At 40.4% G+C, this 18,821-nt stretch overlaps 1 protein-coding gene across 2 annotated transcripts in view; it reads left to right on the top strand.

Moving 5' to 3' along the window:
* The first annotated feature begins 4,307 nt into the window (after nucleotides 1-4,307).
* LOC126093454 (centrosomal protein 43-like) overlaps nucleotides 4,308-18,821 on the top strand; it is a 48,089-nt gene continuing 33,575 nt past the window's right edge. The window contains exon 1 of one of the 2 annotated variants that reach the window (XM_049908720.1): nucleotides 4,308-4,647. In XM_049908720.1, the coding sequence (XP_049764677.1) occupies nucleotides 4,567-4,647 (81 nt within the window). In that variant the 5' untranslated portion in view covers nucleotides 4,308-4,566. The remainder of the gene's footprint in view (nucleotides 4,648-18,821) is intronic. The other variant, XM_049908721.1, reaches the window with a different exon arrangement.

The raw sequence follows: 18,821 nt of genomic DNA, 5'->3' as shown, positions 1-18,821 counted from the left end.
TACAACCCCATACATATCGCTCACATAGGGATCGTGAGGATAAGATAGAAGAATTACTGCACGCACAGAGGCGTTCAGTCAATCATTTTTCCCGTGCTCTATAAGTGAATGGAACAGGAAGAAACCCTAATAACTGGTACAATGGGATGTACCCTCCGCCATGCATCTTGTGGTGGTTTGCATTGTGTAGATTTAGATGTAAATACAGCGGTGATAACGGCGTTCCTGCAGTCAATCACAGCTGCATTTCCTGACGTACGTGCACCGTTTATTAAATCAGCTACTGATTTGCTCTCTCTCTCTCTTGGCTTTACAGCATCTCTTGCCAACGTTCCAACTTCTGCCAACATGATATTTTATTTTTTGTAGCGACAAAGAGTTATGCAGCCATGAAAACGTGGTCCCTTGCCTTGTAGCTTGCTGAGAGCTGTGAAGTTCCTGACAGTGTGGCCACGTGGCACAGAGCTGAGGGGAGGCGGTTTATTGTCAGTGCCTGCAACTTACTCACGTCTCAAACGTGATCTGTGTGCTCACTGTGACGTACCGATCAGTTTGGCTTTGTGAAAGAGCGTTGTTGAACAAATGTGATGCCCATTTCACAAGTGTTTCTAAGAATTCTCGACACATTCACTATTCTGTCTGTTGTGTTACTCAGTGACAACAAAGGCCAGCAAGTATTCGCAAACATTGTTACGGTATGGTACAGAAGGTTCCTTGAGGCCACCAGGAAGTGGCGTGTCGTCAGACATCGCCAAACATTTCCATTGAGGGTAACTCAATAACAGATTTCTTACCACTGACACCAAGCTCTGACATTTGGCGACACTGCGCCCATCCAGAAGCAACTGTCAATCGAATAAGAAAAGAATCTTCCTGCCATCGACAGCTAGGGCCTAACATCATTAGAGATAAAACAGTCTATCTCAAAACAATTTCTATCGAACTATAGATTAAAATCATTGTATACTAAGAGAAAAAAATACTTTTGTAAGAATTTATTTTCTTGTATTTAGAAGTTACTTTGATGAAAGTTTCCAACCTAATGTAATTTTGTTTAAATAACAATCAGATTCAATTAAAAATAGTTACGTTAAATGCAGATATAATGTCAATTCAGAATATACAGACAGCTTTTTATTTTTAAATTTTATAGATTAGCTTCAATTTTTCCGGCATTAAAAAATTATTTCTTGTGCTAGTAGTTTGATTACCTCAGTTTATTTTTGTTTTGACACTCTACGTAAGAAAGTTTTATCATAGTCAAAATTATTTTTTATCAGGGTAAAAGAAAGAAATTTCAATTAGGTTAACTTAAGACAATGATATTAGTTATTTCTTTTGTACCCTACGCTTCCTCCCGCTTATATTGGGGTCGGCTTGCAGCCTACCATTTGCCTAATTGCATGTGGCAAGCTGCCTTAAAACTATGTCCAGGTTGAACATCTCTACAGACCTGTTCACTATGATACGATGTGAAATCGCAACTATGCTGATAAGCCACCCAGTATCAAGGAAGCAAACACTTAGCGTGTTCAGTTATCTCACTGGGTAATGACATTAATAGCTACATATCATTAATTTATTTAGCAACACGTATGACACAATCATTTCACGGTTTCTCAGATTTTTCTCAAAACGCAAATGTGGAGTGAACAATACTTGTCTAGCTATATGAACTGAAGTATTTACAGTTCTATAGAATACTTTTTTATATAAAAGGTAGGGAACGTACTAAAATGAAACATTACGTGTACTTACTTGCAGCCGATTGCAACCGGTGACTCTGTATGAGTGTAGGTCGTTTGTGTACCCCTTTTTCTCGCTGTTTTTTTTTCTTCTTCAAAGCTGCGACAAACAAAATAATAATTAAACTTCTCACAACATTGTAACATACTGAAAACCTCAGGTCACAACAAGTGCCCTGCGGGTCAGGTGCGCTCAAATGGGCAGGGGAGTAGCTGTCTTCATGCACGTTACAACAAATAAACTGAAATACCTCGTCCTGTTCCGTTCATGTAGTTTGTGGGTGTATGGTTTCGAGAGTAATAAAGACATATATAGTTGGAAAAGCCCTCTCCTGCTTGACATGATGACACGCATCTCTTCAATGAGAGAGACATACGCTCACAATGCCGTTCTGCGTCGCAAAACGATTGTTGCACCTAAAAATAATTATTTACTGCTTCATTACAGTCACTATTACACAGTGGATTATGAACAAATAGAAGGGGATGGTCTCACAAAACTAATTGTAGGTTTGAAGGCAGTACTAATATACAGGAAGTAGATGGCCGAGTGGCGGACTAGGCGAAGCCATGTTCCCGCCACCGCTGAAGGACTGCGCGATGCGGAGGTGACGTCAACAACTGCTACTCGTCTCTCCTTTAACATTTACTCGCAAAGTTCTGAAGAGTCAAAGAGAATCTGTGTAACCTTGCCCTGTGTCCTGTCTGTTGCTCTGTCTGTGTACAGTAACTGAGGATTCATCGCTCCCGGTACCGTAGCGCTACAGCAAAGTAAACCGCAGCGCAAGCGCATGCGGGCTTGTCGCGCACGATCGTCAAGCGCGCCCCAAATTCGAGAGCCCTAGGCCATCACCTAGTTCGCGTTTACGAACGGACCTGGATGCCTTCAAGTGTATTAGAATCATATGGAAAATCCTCCTCGACCAACCCAAATATCTCCTTATCTTTCAACTTCTTGAGTTATAGTCCTTAAAATCGCAAATTTTCGAAAATCTTCAATATTTTCTGCTTCTAGACAGTTATTAGTGTAAATGAACTTACCATAAAATGGAGAAAATGTTAAAATCATATTATCATAGGAAACACTCAGAATCAAACGTACCCTCCAACCCATGGAGGTAAAAATAAGAGGAGTTGTCATGACGTCACAAACTTGAAGCCGACCCAAGTAAAGATCCGCCATGTTAGCTACCCCAAAACATTCGCTTCTGGTGGTTTGATTCCGGCTTGCGTCGCTTACTGGTGTACTAATCGTTCTGATTGTAGTGTAAAGTTTAAACAAATCACATTTCATTCTTAAGTGGACTTATTTAAGCGCTATTTTCTTATATACTTGAAATTCTGATGCACTGTAAAGTTTTACAGTATGGTTTTATTTCTGTGATTTGACTTTAGATTTCCTATCAGTCCAAGTGAAGAGCTCTCTGGAGGAGTGCAACACACTTTGTTCTCATTGTTTGGTTATTCCCAAGCAACAGAAAAGTCCTGGCAAGAAATATCCTGGAATTGGGACTAATGTTTTAAAATGCAATAATTTAATATAAAAGTAATGTAACTACATATAGTTAATTAAATCTTCAGTAAAATGTGTGGAACACCTGTTACAGTGGTTAAATTATAAGTACTTAAAGGGTTACATATTTGTTAGAGCAAAGTTCCCTATCTAAGTCCAGGCTATTTAGATCATTACAGTAATCACTGTGTTGTCGTGTTACCCTGTAAATTGCTGTATTTGCAACACTGAATGTCACTTGGTAGGTACAATTTGAAAACAAAGCAGATGTGTAAACTGCAATGGGCCTGACAATCTTAAATTCAATTCTTTTCCTTTGTAATTTAACGAATCTTTCACTTTGTTGGCATGACAGCTGGTTTGTTTATATCATCCCTGCATACATCTATGGGACACCAAAGGAAATAAGGTAAGTTTCTTGCAAACTTAAACATTTAAAATTTGCATTTGACTTGAAAATGCAACGAATACAAATCGGTGCCTCTAAACTATCAATAATTGCTTTTGGAGTTCTAGCTTTATCAATTATCGACACAAACACAATGAAAGTGAATAGAAATGGATAACGTTTTGCATAGCACATACTTCTCTTCTCGGTTATTCGAAGTGTATAAACAAAAAGGAATTACAGTACTGAGGCCAGAAGCGTCATATTTTCGTGTCGTATTACTGTATTGAATACGCATTTAAGACCAGCAAAACGTTTGAAGTTGCGTTCCTTATGTTGTGTTATTCACTAAAACAGTGTAACATTTACTATATAAAACAAATATCGCGTGCACACAACAGAAATAACGAACAAGAAGCAACTGTAAACACTCGTCTGTTAATGTTTTGCGGATCCAAGTTGGCGGCAGGTCCAGCCCACTGGCTTCAAAACAACGTACAGTGTAAGTCTGTAGCGCCATCTCCCCTTATTCTACCTCCATGCTCCAACCGAATGCAACTAATACGCCAGGAGTACAGGCCTGAGCGCGCTGAAATTCAAATTGCTCAAGAACCACAGATACCACGCCGTTGAAAGTTCTGCGATGTGTTGACAGAGTACTACAAGGTGACCACAAGTGTTCAAGTAACCAAGCTGAGTAGACTGTGTCCTGTCAGGCATCATATAACAGAAAGTGTTATTTGTTTCTTTTGCTGAAACTGGACTTCGAAGTTTTACCATAGGTTTCACCAGATGATGAAGCTATGAACCTTGGTCGATATTTATTTTGAGCGTCAGTTGTTGTCATTATCATATCTGTGGAGGCAGTTTGGGTTTTGGCGTTGTTTATGTTTTAGTAAGTTGAATGAAATACAGTAGTTATGTCAGCGGAAGAAGGACCGGAGTTACGTGAACTGATTGCTCAAACACTAGAAAATAATGGTGTTTTGGCGAAAATTAGGGTAAGAAGAACGACTTCCAACCGTTTTTCGAATAGTGTTCACTGTACGACTACAATTTTTTGACATATCTCGATTTGTTGTTAGGAGCCCAATTTCTATTACTTTGTGATTACAGCGAAGTTTAAAATAATTATAAAAGCAGAGTCGTAAGTTTTATACTGGGATATGTGTGGTCTTCCTCTGACGACGCACGAGATGTGCAGACATTATTTGCAGAAGGGTAGTGCTTGTTTATCATCCGTCAGTCATGAAAGGGCTGAACGGATCATGTTTTTGTGGCAATGATGTACGCCGTAGGGGAAACGAAGTCGGACTTGGCCCGTTCCCCACATTGCATCCTGAAATCTAGGGATTCAGTACTAAACCAGCTCATATTAATGTAAGTGCAATCGCATCGTTGGTTGATGATTTAATGGTTGAGAGGATGTTGCATGTTATCTTGAGAGAAGTGTCATTGTCAAAAGTAGAATTAACTTTTTAAGGTGTGGCCCTGACAGATGCGTTGGGACCCTTGCAGTCCATGTTGCATGTTAATGACCTCGCAGACAATATTAATATTGGCCATGGGCTTTTTACAGGTGGTGCTCTTATCTATATCTGAGTACTGCCAGGAAGAAAATAGCATAAATATTAGGGATAAGAAATATAATGACCACACAGTCTGTTATAAGTAAAGCATGTGGCAGGCTTTGGTTGATAGGATACTAGAAAAACGCAATCGTCTGCAAAGGAGACTGCTTGCACAATACTTGTACAACCCATCCTAAATACTGTATAAGTGTGAGGACCAGTTCAGCATAGAACTAACAGGGGACATTGAATGCAGGGTCATTCCATGTCAAAGCACCAAATAATTCTAGGATTTGTAATGGTCCATCTCAGATTTTCATGAAACTTTGTATATGTGCTTATATCTTTAACTAAGAACTTCTAGAAATTCTTCTTGGTCTCAGACTAAAACTTTATTTTGAATTTTCAATACAGTGATGTTCTGAATTTGGCTCTGTGACAATGTCAAAGCAAGGTGGTACCTATCTACACGAAATACAACTCATGTGTACATTAAGCTTTTGATTTAGGATTTTTTCAAAACTTGAGAGAGAGGGGCATATAGGCAACAACAATACATTTATTTAAGCAGTTAAGTAACATCACGTTTCTCCATTCTGCTTTGGTCTTAAAAAATTTCTAAGGTTAACCTTTCTATTAAAATAAAAATATTAATGGTTTTAATGCGAGTGGACACAAATAAATTGAAAGTCAAAAAACTTTTTACTGTGATGAAAAATGAGTCATTCCAAGTAAGTTCAGACAGGTCTGACAACCACTGCCTCAGATGCTGGGGTCTCAAATTAACATATTTAAACATTAGTTATTCTAGGCAGACAAATTAATCTTAAGTGTGAAAAATTTATTTCATTTTATTAACTAAGTGGTTTTGGAAAGAATATAATATGTTGCATGTATCTGTGCAGCTAACCACCAACTCACAGTGATAATGTATTCTGTGTGTTTTAAGTTGCTTGTTTAAAACCTGTACACGAAAACACTACAACAACCACTACTGTCATGTATTGTTGAACATTGTTGACGTGCAACAATCAGCCCATTTGGCCTCAATTGCTCCTTTTCTTCTGTGAGACAGGTCATATTTGCTTGTGGTAGAACCATTTATCATTGTTTGTAATGTACAGTGTTTTTAACAGGAATACAGAAGCGTCTGATTCCACCCGACAACAAAGGCAAAAATAGTTCAAAAACCCAACACACACATCTTCCTTCAAAAATATAATCAGACTAACGGTACAAGCGTGGATAATTGGGGGTTTTTGGGAGGGAACAAACTAAATATAAACTCATATAAACACACACCGCCATACCAAACGACACAAAACAACGAAATAAATCGACAATACAAAATGCCCAAATTCCACTACACACAGTATCCTCTGGAATCTGTCACTTCCCTTCGCATATGTAGCTCAACAGCAACTGTCAATACCATATTATAAACCTCCAAAAATTACACCACCACCACAACTATTGGTACCACAAAACGAACAGCTAGACAAACAAAATTGGAATCGAATGCTTCCCTTGACCTATATAGCTCAATAGCAGCTCACGATACCAAAACACCCATAGCTACGACCGCGCATCGGAATCGGACACTTCGTGTCACTTATGTAGGTCAGCAGTAACTCACGATACCAAAACACCGATACCACCAACCAAACAACAAAAATACACCAAGAAGAAAGACTACTTACCACAAAAAAGCTCCGGCACTGCACTCTAGGTCAGTCACCACAATATCACACACACACACACACACACACACTCACACTACAACTCAACGACAACTGCAACAAAATAGATCCTCCACAACATAATCACAAAACAACCACCCACCTACCTCCACAAACATTACCAACAACTACACCTCCGCCCCCCCCCCAAGCCACAGCCACCCTCCCTCACTACACCTCCTTAACCAACCACCTTTGGCCTATACATTTTACTAATTGCCCTTAAAAAAAAGACCGAGAAACGCAATAGCCCTCAGGGACGCTCTTCCACCAACAATACTTATCTAAATGAGACTGAGGGTTAGAAGAGCACCTGTTCCTGCTCCCAATAACTGACTTAACCGCCCCCCCCCCCCCCCATAACCCCTCTATCATATTTGTACAAGCCCCAGTCTCATAATTTTTGAATTCCAAACTATGGTTAACTACTAGATGATGATACCCCCTCTCGCCCAACCCCCTATAAGAGGAGAAAGCATCAGAAACTATTGTGCTGCCCTCTTCAATAAACTTCTCAATTAATCCCACCACTTCCCTTTTCGTCCACCCCTCCAAAACCCTAAAAACACTCTGAAAAACACCCCCAGATACAGTGCCCACCTACACCCATAAACCAACTAGAGACTTATCCCTCCCACACTACTTCTTCCCAAGCTGTGACTTGTCAACCTCCACCCTCATCCCAGGCCCACCCAACTTACCCCTGTACTTAATATACTCAGAACACACTTCCCTACAAAACGAAAACCAGTCAAGAACCGTCCTCTTACTTACACCAGTCTCATGCGCACAAAAACTGTGAGAGGATCTATAGCAAAAATAATATGTCATCAACACAATCTCTCGCATGCCCAACCTAGACCCCTCGAACCAGGTAACACGCCTTATGGCGCGCCATAGGTTGTCCCTATGGCACCACCACATGTAGCTGTCCCTGGTTCGAGACGCCGGAACTTCTGCCAACCTCACTTCCTGCCGACACACACGACACCTAATCACTTCTGCCAGCTGTCCATATAGTTGCAAAACTTTTATAAGGGACAACGCATTGTCCCTCATTTCCGCACGCAAACGAGCACTGTTAACTTTATCCATCATATCCATACCTAACAAAAGCAGCCACAAATTAAATTAAACAAATTAACACATGACATACAGCAAGCAGCACTACAATAAATTAGACACAATAAAAACTTAATTGTTTGCGCACTGAAACCAATTCCTGTCGCAGCACAGTCAAAACCAATACCTTGCAGGACAAGCAGCAACACCAAAATGAACCCAATACACCACAAAACAAGCAAACCTCAAACACACCACCATGGGGCACCACCGACCCCAACAAAATAATGTCTATAAATACAACACACTCATAAACGAAATTCCACACCATCATGACGTCACACACCACAACAGCCTTACATCATGGGTCAAAGCCGACAGGTGGGATCGGATGCCTCCGTTGACCCTTTTTATCTGAAGTAGTCCTCAGTCATTTACAATGGAAAATACAAATTCATGTAGTGTCAGAAAAATACTTAAAATACTATGTCAGTTGATGACCTATCATCCCAGTAAAAAATCTTTAAAATTATTTAGAGCTGATTGAAGACCAGCAGGATTTGGTAGTGTTATGGTCTAGTATAAACTTCCCAGATGATCGAGAAAGAGCTGTGTGAACATCTCAGTTACTATATCTGAGGGTTTTTGTAAGGCATCAAACAACTTGTTGTGATCCTTTCAAAATACACAGGCAGACATTTAAAAATCCTTGAGGTCAGTAAGTTTGCCTTTGTCTAAATCATTAAATGCTAGGAGTGTGGATGTCAAGTACAACGTATTGTAAGATTTCTGAACAAAAGATGCATCAGTGATGAAAATGAAAGTGCTGCCAGTGACCACGAGGTGACATTTCATGAATGAGTCCTAAAACGTCAAAGTATCAAGGATGCAAATAAAACTTCAGATGATTTGGGACGCTCTCCCTTAAAACTTCATTCCGGTCACCAAATCACAGCAAGATCGCTTATGGCAAAAGGAAGATAGGAAAACTGTACCAGGGATTGGATTGCAGCACTGAAATTTCTGACAGTAGGGAGGGTAACACATACGATGAAATTGTTGACAAAGCCAAATATTTTGATGACATGATATTATAATGCAATAAAAAGTGGCTGGTGTAAAAAGTTCTGAAAAAATTCTAGTTTTAATTTTAGCTCCTCCATCTTGGTCAGCAGAAAAAATTATGTCAGAATTCAATGTTAGTGAGTACGTAATTCGACAGACAAGGAAATGGAAAACAGAGATGGGTATTTTATCAATTCCCAAGCCAAAAAGAAGTAAAATGATCATTGATGAAGTTGTAAAGTTTGTCACTGATTTTTACCAAAATGGTGAATATACATGAATGTTTCCAGGAGCAAAAGACAAAGTTAGCATTCAGAAGAATGAGTGTATGCAATAAAAGACTTACCCTCTGCAACCTAAGGGAACTATAATATTGTTTTAAATGAGAGAACCCAAACATTTACATTTGTTTTTCAAAATTTTGTTCACCAAGACCAAAGTGATATATTTTAGCTGGTGCTGCAGGCACTCAATCATTTTTTGTCTGTGGTATCCATGAAAATGTAAAACTGCTTTTGGGTGTGAAACACACTCAAGAAACATATAAAGAACTTATAAAATTTCTTGTATGTGACTCGGTAAACTATGACTGCATGCTTAGTCACTGTAATGATTTCCCAGTGATGACAAATTGCTAGAATTTTTGAAAGAAACATTATCTTACAAAGATTATGATAGTGAAATTGAGTACAGCCAGTGGATTAACACAGACCATCATACTGAATTGGTAAAGCAATCTGCAACTGTTGATGAACACATCGATTTGTTGGTAACAAAATTACAGGCAAATAAATCACTCTTCTTTATATCTTACGTATCTGTCAAGGGCCGTGAAAAATTTGAAAGAAAATCTAACCCTGGAAAAAGCAACTCTGTTAATAGACTTTGCTGAAAACTGCAATGTTTCAGAATGAAATCCAGTGTTACCACTGGACAAAAAGCAGCTGTATAATCCATCCCATTTGTGTTTATGTAGTAAATGAGGAAAATAAATTGATAACAGCAAACCATTGCTTTATAAGTGATGGTTTGTATCACATTGTAGGATTTGTAAAAGCTGATTAGAAAGATATGGTTAAGCAGTTGGCTGAACTCTACCCCCCCAAGTCAGGAAATCACATTATTTTTCTGATGGATGTGCTGTTCAATATAAAATTAGGAAGAACTTGTGAACACACAAATGATTTTTCCAGTGATGCTGAACATTCTATGGGATTTTGTTGGGTTGTAGCCCAAGGAAACACACTCATTTCTGTAAGACTCGATATATTTCATTACAGACGTCCACATTACAAGAAGTTGTACAGCCAACTGAACAAGCAAGATGGCATGGGCCATTAGGTTAACAGAGTCAAAGAACTTGCAGTGGCAGAGATATATCATTCATATTTGAAGGTGGTAAGGGAGACAGCAGTGATGTGATGGGAATGTCCATCTCTGGAGGTTGTTGTGGCAGGGACCAAGCTGGGATGTCGACGTGGAACACTTCTAGGTGGTGTGGGCAGATGAGGCATCGGCACGCGTGTGAAGATGGAGCAGTGTGGGGAGGGACTGTGTCCCCTGTGTTGTCGGCTGGCAGCATTCAAACTATAACCTTCTCTATGGGGGTTACCGTAGCTCGGAGAAATGTGTGGTCGACTCCACGGGGGAGCGGGTGATCAACTGATGAACAGTGTCTCCTGTCGGGTGGGGCAAGTTGTCTTGCAGCAGGATGAAGATGTGGATGTTTTTGATGAGGATGGTGATGTCCTCCACATGTTCGAGTGGGACGTTGGTTTGCAGAACCACTAAAAGGGGGTAGGGAGGAGGAGGTAGAGAGAGAGGGCGAGAACCGGAGGAACGGCATTGTTGGTGGCGCAGACGCATATTCGGGTGAGATCTGCTGTAGCAGCTCTGAGTAGACATAGCTTGAGCGCAAGTCCTGAGTGCTGGAAGGCTGTATAATGTCGTCGGGCATTAAATACACTGGATCGAGGTGTGCTTTCCGCCCATACCATGTCAACCTCCCAGTGTGGTCCCTGTCGCAACAATCACCGGAGATGGACATCCCCGTCATATCACTGTTGTTTCCCTCACCGCCGGACACATCCTTCTTGCGCTACTCTCAAATTGTGCTGCACACTGCGGCGGTGGGGGGGTGGCTGTGTGGCGTCGACAAGTACGAACAACATATCTCCACCATCGCAAGTTCTTTGACTCTGTTAACCTAATGTCCCATGCTGTCTTGTCTTGCTTGTTCAGTTGGCTGTACAACTTGTTGTAATGTGGATGTCTGTAATGAAATAAACTGAGTTTTACAGAAATGAGTGTGTTTCCTTGGGCTACAACCCAACAGAAATTCTACAATTCCTTTTTTGCTACTAGCTACAGTAAATCTGTGTGTGATGTGGTGGGAGGAACTGTACAACATGTATTGAGAAAAGCTAGTCTTCTGCTAGGCTAATATCAAACTGCAAGACTAATATCAACAAATGATTTTTCCATTTCTTAGAGAAATTCAATGTAAATTTCCTATGGAAGAAACTCTAGAAGAATTTTGATAGCAGGTACACTAGCTGGTACCAGGAATTTTCACAATTACAAGCCTCTTTCCTGTGAGTCATTAAAAATTAGAAAAGTAACTTGTTTTGAAAACCCTTCCTTGATTTTCTCATTCACTGAAAATGTCCTGTAGTGGACATGTACCTGTCCTCAACAAAACTTTTTTCTGGCAGCTGTATATGATGCCTTTGTCAGGAATGCATATGATGGAGGAGATGCTGAACCACTTTTTCTCCACCCACCTTGACCATTAGTTTCATTTTTTTGGCCGGAGAAGGAAGACTAGTTTTGTGCCTTTGGAAAACATATTATGCACTGTTGGTGTACCTGAATTAAGCACACTAGGATAGCTCACAGTGAGTGCAAAACAGACATGCTAATGAAACATTCACGTGAGAACTCCAAGGATCTTCACTGCTTGAACATGTATGTTTCAAATTTAAACGTTGTCTGCATAAAAAAATAATTGTCATTTAAATATGCTCATTTGATACCCTTAAATAAAGTTAATATTAGCAATGAAAATATTAATTAAAATTGTAGCTGGTGACTCTGTACTTATATTTTAACAAAACATGAGACACGTACTAACGCTTAGCAGTCAAGAGAATGTGCTTTAAAAGACTATGGTATATGAATAGTTTTACAAATACTTAAATATGTAAATGAAACTCCTATGTCTGTCAAAACCCATGCTGTTTTTGTTTTTTTTTTTTTTTTTAATCATTTCGTATTTGAGTTTCAGTAAAAAAAAATTGGACTGATAACAGCTCTGTGTAAAAGTAATTGAATATTTAAGAAATGATTGATTGGGCCATAACTGTTCAAGTTGATTTTCTGTATTACCAGAAGTCAGGCGTTATTAAATACACACATCAAGAAATATTTTGCATCACCTCAGTTCTGAGAGTTCCAGAACCTGTATAGAAAATTGGAATAGAGATCAACATAAACATTATTTCCGCCCTTTTTATTGTTCATGAAAACCACACATTGCAAGTTGTGCCATCATACAGTGGCACCTTCAGAGGTGGTGTTTCAGATTGATATACACACCGGTACCTGTAATACCCAGTAACACATCCTCTTGCATTGATGCATGCATGTATTCATCATGGCATACTATCGACAAGTTCCTCAAGGCAATGTTGGCCCAGATAGTCCCACTCCTCAACGGAGATTCGGCGTAGATCCCTCAGAGTAGTTGGTGGGTCACATCATTCATAAACAGCCCTTTTCAATCTATCCCAGGCAAGTTCGATAGGGTTCGTATCTGGAGAACATGCTGGCTGCTCTAGTCAAGCAATGTCGTTATCCTAAAGGAAGTCATTCAAAAGATGTGCACGATGGGGGTACGAATTGTTGTCCATGAAGACAAGTGCCTTGCCAGTATGCTGCCGATATCATTGCAGTATCGGTTGGAGGATGGCATTCATGTATTGTATAGCGATTATGGCGCCTTCCATGGCCGCCAGCGGCGTACATCGGCCCCACATAATGCCACCCCAAAACAGCAGGGAACCTCCACCGTGCTTCACTTGCTGGACAGTCTGTCTAAGGCATTCAACCCGACCAGTTTGCCTCCAAATGTGTCTCCGATGATTGTCTGGTTGATGGCATATGCAACACTCATCAGTGAAAAGAATGTGATGCCAATCCTGAGCGGTGCATTTGGCATGTTGTTGGGCCCATCTGTACATCGCTGCGAGGTGTCATGTTGCAAAGATGGACCTCGCCATGGACGTCGGGAGTGATGTTGCGCATCAGGCAGCCTATGGCACACAGTTTGAGTCCCTAGGCCTGAAAAGACGTCTCCTGAGACGCGACAAGGTAGCAGTAAGCAAAACGCAACAGGGAATGACAATATTAATGTGGTAATAGTAAACTGCAGGAGCATCTATAGAAAGGTCGCAGAACTGCTCTCATTAATAAACGGTCACAATGTCCACATAATACTAGGGACGGAAAGTTGGCTGAAACCAGATGTAAACAGTAATGAAATTCTAAACTCAGATTGGAATGTATACTGCAGAGACAGGCTGGACAGTGAAGGGGGAGGCATGTTTATAGTGATAAAAAGTGCAATAGTATCGAAGGAAATTGACGGAGATCAAAATGAGAAATAATTTGGGTGAAGGTCACGGTTAAAGCAGGCTCAGACATGGTAATTGGATGTCTCTATAGGCTCAGCGGCTGTTGTGGTAGAGCACCTGAAGGAAAATTTGAAAAATATTTCGAGTAGATTTCCCGACCATGTTATAGTTTTGGGTGGACATTTTAATTTACCAGGTATAGACTGGGAGATTCAAACATTTATAACGGGAAGCAGGGACAAGAATCCAGTGAAATTTTTTTAAGTGCATTATCTGACAACTATGTTGAGCAGTTAAACAGATAACTGACTCATGGTGATAACATATTAGACCTTCTGGTGACAAACAGACCCCAACTATTTGAAACAGTTAACGCAGAACAGGAAATCAGTGCTCATAAAGCTGTTACAGCATTAGTGATTTCAGCCATAAGTAGAAATATTAAAAAAGGTAGGAAGATTTTTCTGTTTAGCAAAAGTGACCAAAAGTAGATTTCAGAGTACTTGATGGCTCAACACAAAGGTTTTATCTCAAGTACAGATAGTGTTGAGGATCAGTGGACAAATTTCAAAACCATCGTACAATATGTGTTAGATGAGTATGTGCCAAGCAAGATCGTAATAGATGCTAAAGAGCCACTGTGGTACAACAACCAAGTTGAAAACTGGTACAGAAGCAAAGGAAACTTCACAGAAAACATAAATGTAGCCAAAGCCTTGCAGACAAACAAAAATTACATGAAGCGAAATGTAGTGCGAGTAGGGCTATGCGAGAGGCGTTCAATGAATTCGAAAGTAAAGTTCTATGTACTGACTTGGCAGAAAATCCTAAGAAATTTTGTTCTTACGTCAAAGCGTTAGGTGGATCAAAACAAAATTTCCAGACACTCTGTGACCAAAATGGTACTGAAACCGAGGATGACAGACTAAAGGCTGAAATACTAAATGTCTTTTTCCAAAGCTGTTTCACAGAGGAAGATTGCTCTGTAGTTCCTTCTCTAAATTGTCGCACAGATGACAAAATGGTAGATATCGAAATAGATGACAGAGGGATAGAAAAACAATTAAAATCGCTCAAAAGAGGAGAGGACACTGGATGTGATGGGATACCAACTCGATTTTACGCAACGGGAGTTAACCATCTTCTTGCACTTCTTCCAGCGGTGTACCATAGGTCTCTAGAAGAGCGTAGCATTCCAAAAGATTGGAAAAGGGCGCAGGTCATCCCCGTTTTCAAGAAGGGACATCGAACAGATGTGCAGAACTATAGACCTATATCTCTATCGTTGATCAGTTGTAGAATTTTGGAACACGTATTATAATCAAGTATAATGTCTTTTCTGGAGACTAGAAATCTACTCTGTAGGAATCAGCATGGGTTTCAAAAAAGACGATCGTGTGAAACCCACCTTGCACTATTTGTCCACAAGACTCAGAGGGCCATAGACATAGGTTCCCAGGTTGATGCCATGTTTCTTGACTTCCGCAGTGTGTTTGATACAGTTCCCCACAGTCGTTTAATGAACAAAGTAAGAGCACATGGACTATCTACATCTACATGATTACTCCACAATTCACATTTAAGTGCTTGGCAGAGGGTTCATCAAACCACAATCATACTATCCCTCTACCATTCCACTCCCGAACAGCGTGTGGGAAAAACTAACACCTAAACCTTTCTGTTCAAGCTCTGATTTCTCTTATTTTATTTTGATGATCATTCCTACTTATGTAGGTTGGGCTCAACAAAATATTTTCGCATTCGGAAGAGAAAGTCGCCGTGACGAAAAAGTCTTTGCTTTAATGACTTCCATCCCAACTCCCGTATCATATCTGCCACACTCTCTCCCCTATTACGTGATAATACAAAACGAGCTGCCCTTCTTTGCACCCTTTCGATGTCCTCCGTCAATCCCACCTGGTAAGGATCCCACACCAAGCAGCAATATTCTAACAGAGGACGAATGAGTGTAGTGTAAGCAGTCTCTTTAGTGGACTTGTTGCATCTTCTAAGTGTCCTGCCAATGAAACGCAACCTTTGGCTCACCTTCCCCACAATATTATCTATCTGAAGTTGTTCGTAATTTTAACACCCAGGTACTTAGTTGAATTGACAGCCTTGAGAATTGTACTATTTATCGAGTAATCGAATTCCAACGGATTTCTTTTGGAACTCATGTGGATCACCTCACACTTTTCGTTATTTAGTGTCAACTGCCACCTGCCACACCATACAGCAATCTTTTCTAAATTGCTTTGCAACTGATATTGATCTTCGGATGACCTTACTAGATGGTAAGTTACAGCATCATCTGCAAACAACCTAAGAGAACTCTTCAGATTGTCACCCAGGTCATTTATATAGATCAGGAACAGCAGAGGTCCCAGGACGCTTACCTGGGGAACACCTGATATCACTTCAATTTTACTCGATGATTTGCCGTCTATTACTATGAACTGCGACCTTCCTGACAGGAAATCACGACTCCAGTCGCACAACTGAGACGATACCCCATAGGCCCGCAGCTTGATTGGAAGTCACTTGTGAGGAACGGTGTCAAAAACTTTCCGGAAATCTAAAAATACGGAATCAACTTGAGATCCCCTGTTGATAGCGGCCATTACTTTGTGCGAATAAAGAGCTAGCTGCATTGCACAAGAAAGATGTTTTCTGAGACCAATTGTGTGATTGGACTGAAGAGTTCCTAGATAACAGAATGCAGCATGTCATTCTCAGTGGAGAGAAGTCTTCTGAAGTAAGAGTGATTTCAGTTGTGCTGCAGGGGAGTGTCATAGGACCGTTGCTATTCACAATATATATAAATGACCTTGTGGATAACATCGGAAGTTCACTGAGGCTTTTTGTGGATGATGCTGTAGTATATCGAGAGGTTGTAACAATGGAAAACTGTACTAAAATGCAGCAGTATCTGCAATGAATTGACGCATGGTGCAGGGAATGGCAATTGAATCTGAATGTAGACAAGTGTAATGTGCTGTGAATACATAGAAAGAAGGATCCTTTATCATTTAGCTACAGTGTAGCAGATCAGCAAGTGGAAGCAGCTAATTCCATAAATTATCTGGGAGTAGGCATTAGGAGTGATTTAAAATTGAATGACCATATAAAATTAATTGTTGGTAAAGCAGATGCCAGACTGAGATTCATTGTAAGAATCCTAAGGAAATGCAGTCCAAAAACAAAGGAAGTAGGTTACAGTACACTTGTTCGCTCACTGCTTGAATACTGCTCACCAGTGTGGGATCCGTACCAGATAGGGTTGATAGAAGAGAGAGAGAAGATCCAACGGAGAGCAGTGTGCTTCGTTACAGGATCATTTAGTAATCGCGAAAGCGTTACGGAGATGATAGATAAACTCCAGTGGAAGACTCTGCTAGAGAGACACTCAGTAGCTTAGTATGGGCTTTTGTTGAAGTTTAGAGAACATACCTTCACCGAGGAGTCAAGCATTAGATTGCTCCCTCCTACATATATCTCGTGAAGAGACCATGAGGATAAAATCAGAGAGATTAGAGTTCACACAGATGCATACCGACAATATTTCTTTCCACGAACAATACGAGACTGGACTAGACGGGAGAACCGATAGAGGTACTCAAAGTACCCTCCACCACACACCGTCAGGTGTGAGACATCCTGTCTCGTATTGATCGTGGAAAGAAATATTGTCGGTATGCCTCTGTGTGGGCTCTAATCTCTCTGATTTTATCCTCATGGTCTCTTCGCGAGATATGTGTAGGAGGGAGCATTATACTGCTTGACTCCTCTGTGAACATAAGTTCTCGACACTTCAACAAAAGCCCGTACCAAGCTACTGAGCATCTCTCTTGCAGAGTCTTCCACTGGAGTTTATCTATCATATCCCTAAAACTTTCGCGATTACTAAATGATCCTGTAATGAAGCATGCTGCTCTCTGTTGGATCTTCTCTATCTCTTATATCAACCCTATCTGGTACGGATCCCACACCGGTGAGCGATATTCAAGCAGTGGGTGAACAAGTGTACTGTAACCTACTTCCTTTGTTTTCGGATTGCATTTCCTTAGGATTCTTATAATGAATCTCAGTCTGGCATCTGCTTTACCAATGATTAATTTTATATGGTCATTCCATTTTAAATCAATCCTAATGCCTACTCCCAGATAATTTATGGAATTAACTGCTTCCACTTGCTGATCTGCTACACTGTAGCTAAATGATAAAGGATCCTTCTTTCTGTGTATTCACAGCACATTGCACTTGTCTACATTGAGATTCAATTGCCATTCCCTGTACCATGCGTCAATTCGTCGCAGATCCTCCTGCATTTTAGTACAATTTTCCATTGTTACAACCTCTCGGTATACTACAGCATCATATGCAAAAAGCCTCAGTGAACTTCCGATGTTATCCACAAGGTCATTTATATATATTGTGAATAGCAACGGTCTTACGACACTCCCCTGCGGCACACCTGAAATCACTCTTCTTCGGAAGACTTCTCTCCATTGAGAATGACATGCTGCATTCTGTTATCTAGGAATTCTTCAATCCAATCACACAATTGGTCTGATAGTCCATATGCTCTTACTTTGTTCATTAAACAACTGTGGGGAAATGTATCAAATGCCTTGTGGAAGTCAAGTGCCTTTGCTAACAGTACGAAATCATATGGAACCCCTTCCTTGGGTTTGTGACCATGTTGGTTGTATCGGAGACGACTGGAAGACCATGGTCTGGTCAAATGAGTGCAGAGTTCAGTTGGTAATAACTGATGGTAGGTTGGTAGTGTCATGCAGACGTCATGAAACCATGGACCCAAGTTGTCAACAAGTCACTGTACTGAGTAAGCTGGTGGTGGCTCGACAATAGTGTGTACTGTGTTTACGTGGAAAGGACTGGGTGCAGGTTATATACTGCTACGTAGAAACCGTTTGCAGCCATTCATGGACTTCATGTTCCCAAACAGCGATGGATGACAGTGCTCTGTGTCACTGGTCCACAATTGTTTGTGACTGGTTTGAAGAACATACTGAAGAATTTGAGTGAATGGTTCGGTCACCCTGATTGCTCGACATGAACCCTGTCAAACATTTTTGGGACA

This window comes from Schistocerca cancellata, chromosome 1, assembly GCF_023864275.1.
Source record: "Schistocerca cancellata isolate TAMUIC-IGC-003103 chromosome 1, iqSchCanc2.1, whole genome shotgun sequence".
Taxonomy (NCBI): Eukaryota; Metazoa; Arthropoda; class Insecta; order Orthoptera; family Acrididae; genus Schistocerca; species Schistocerca cancellata.
Note: the sequence above shows the minus strand (reverse complement) of the source record. Positions and strands in the feature narration are given on the sequence as shown.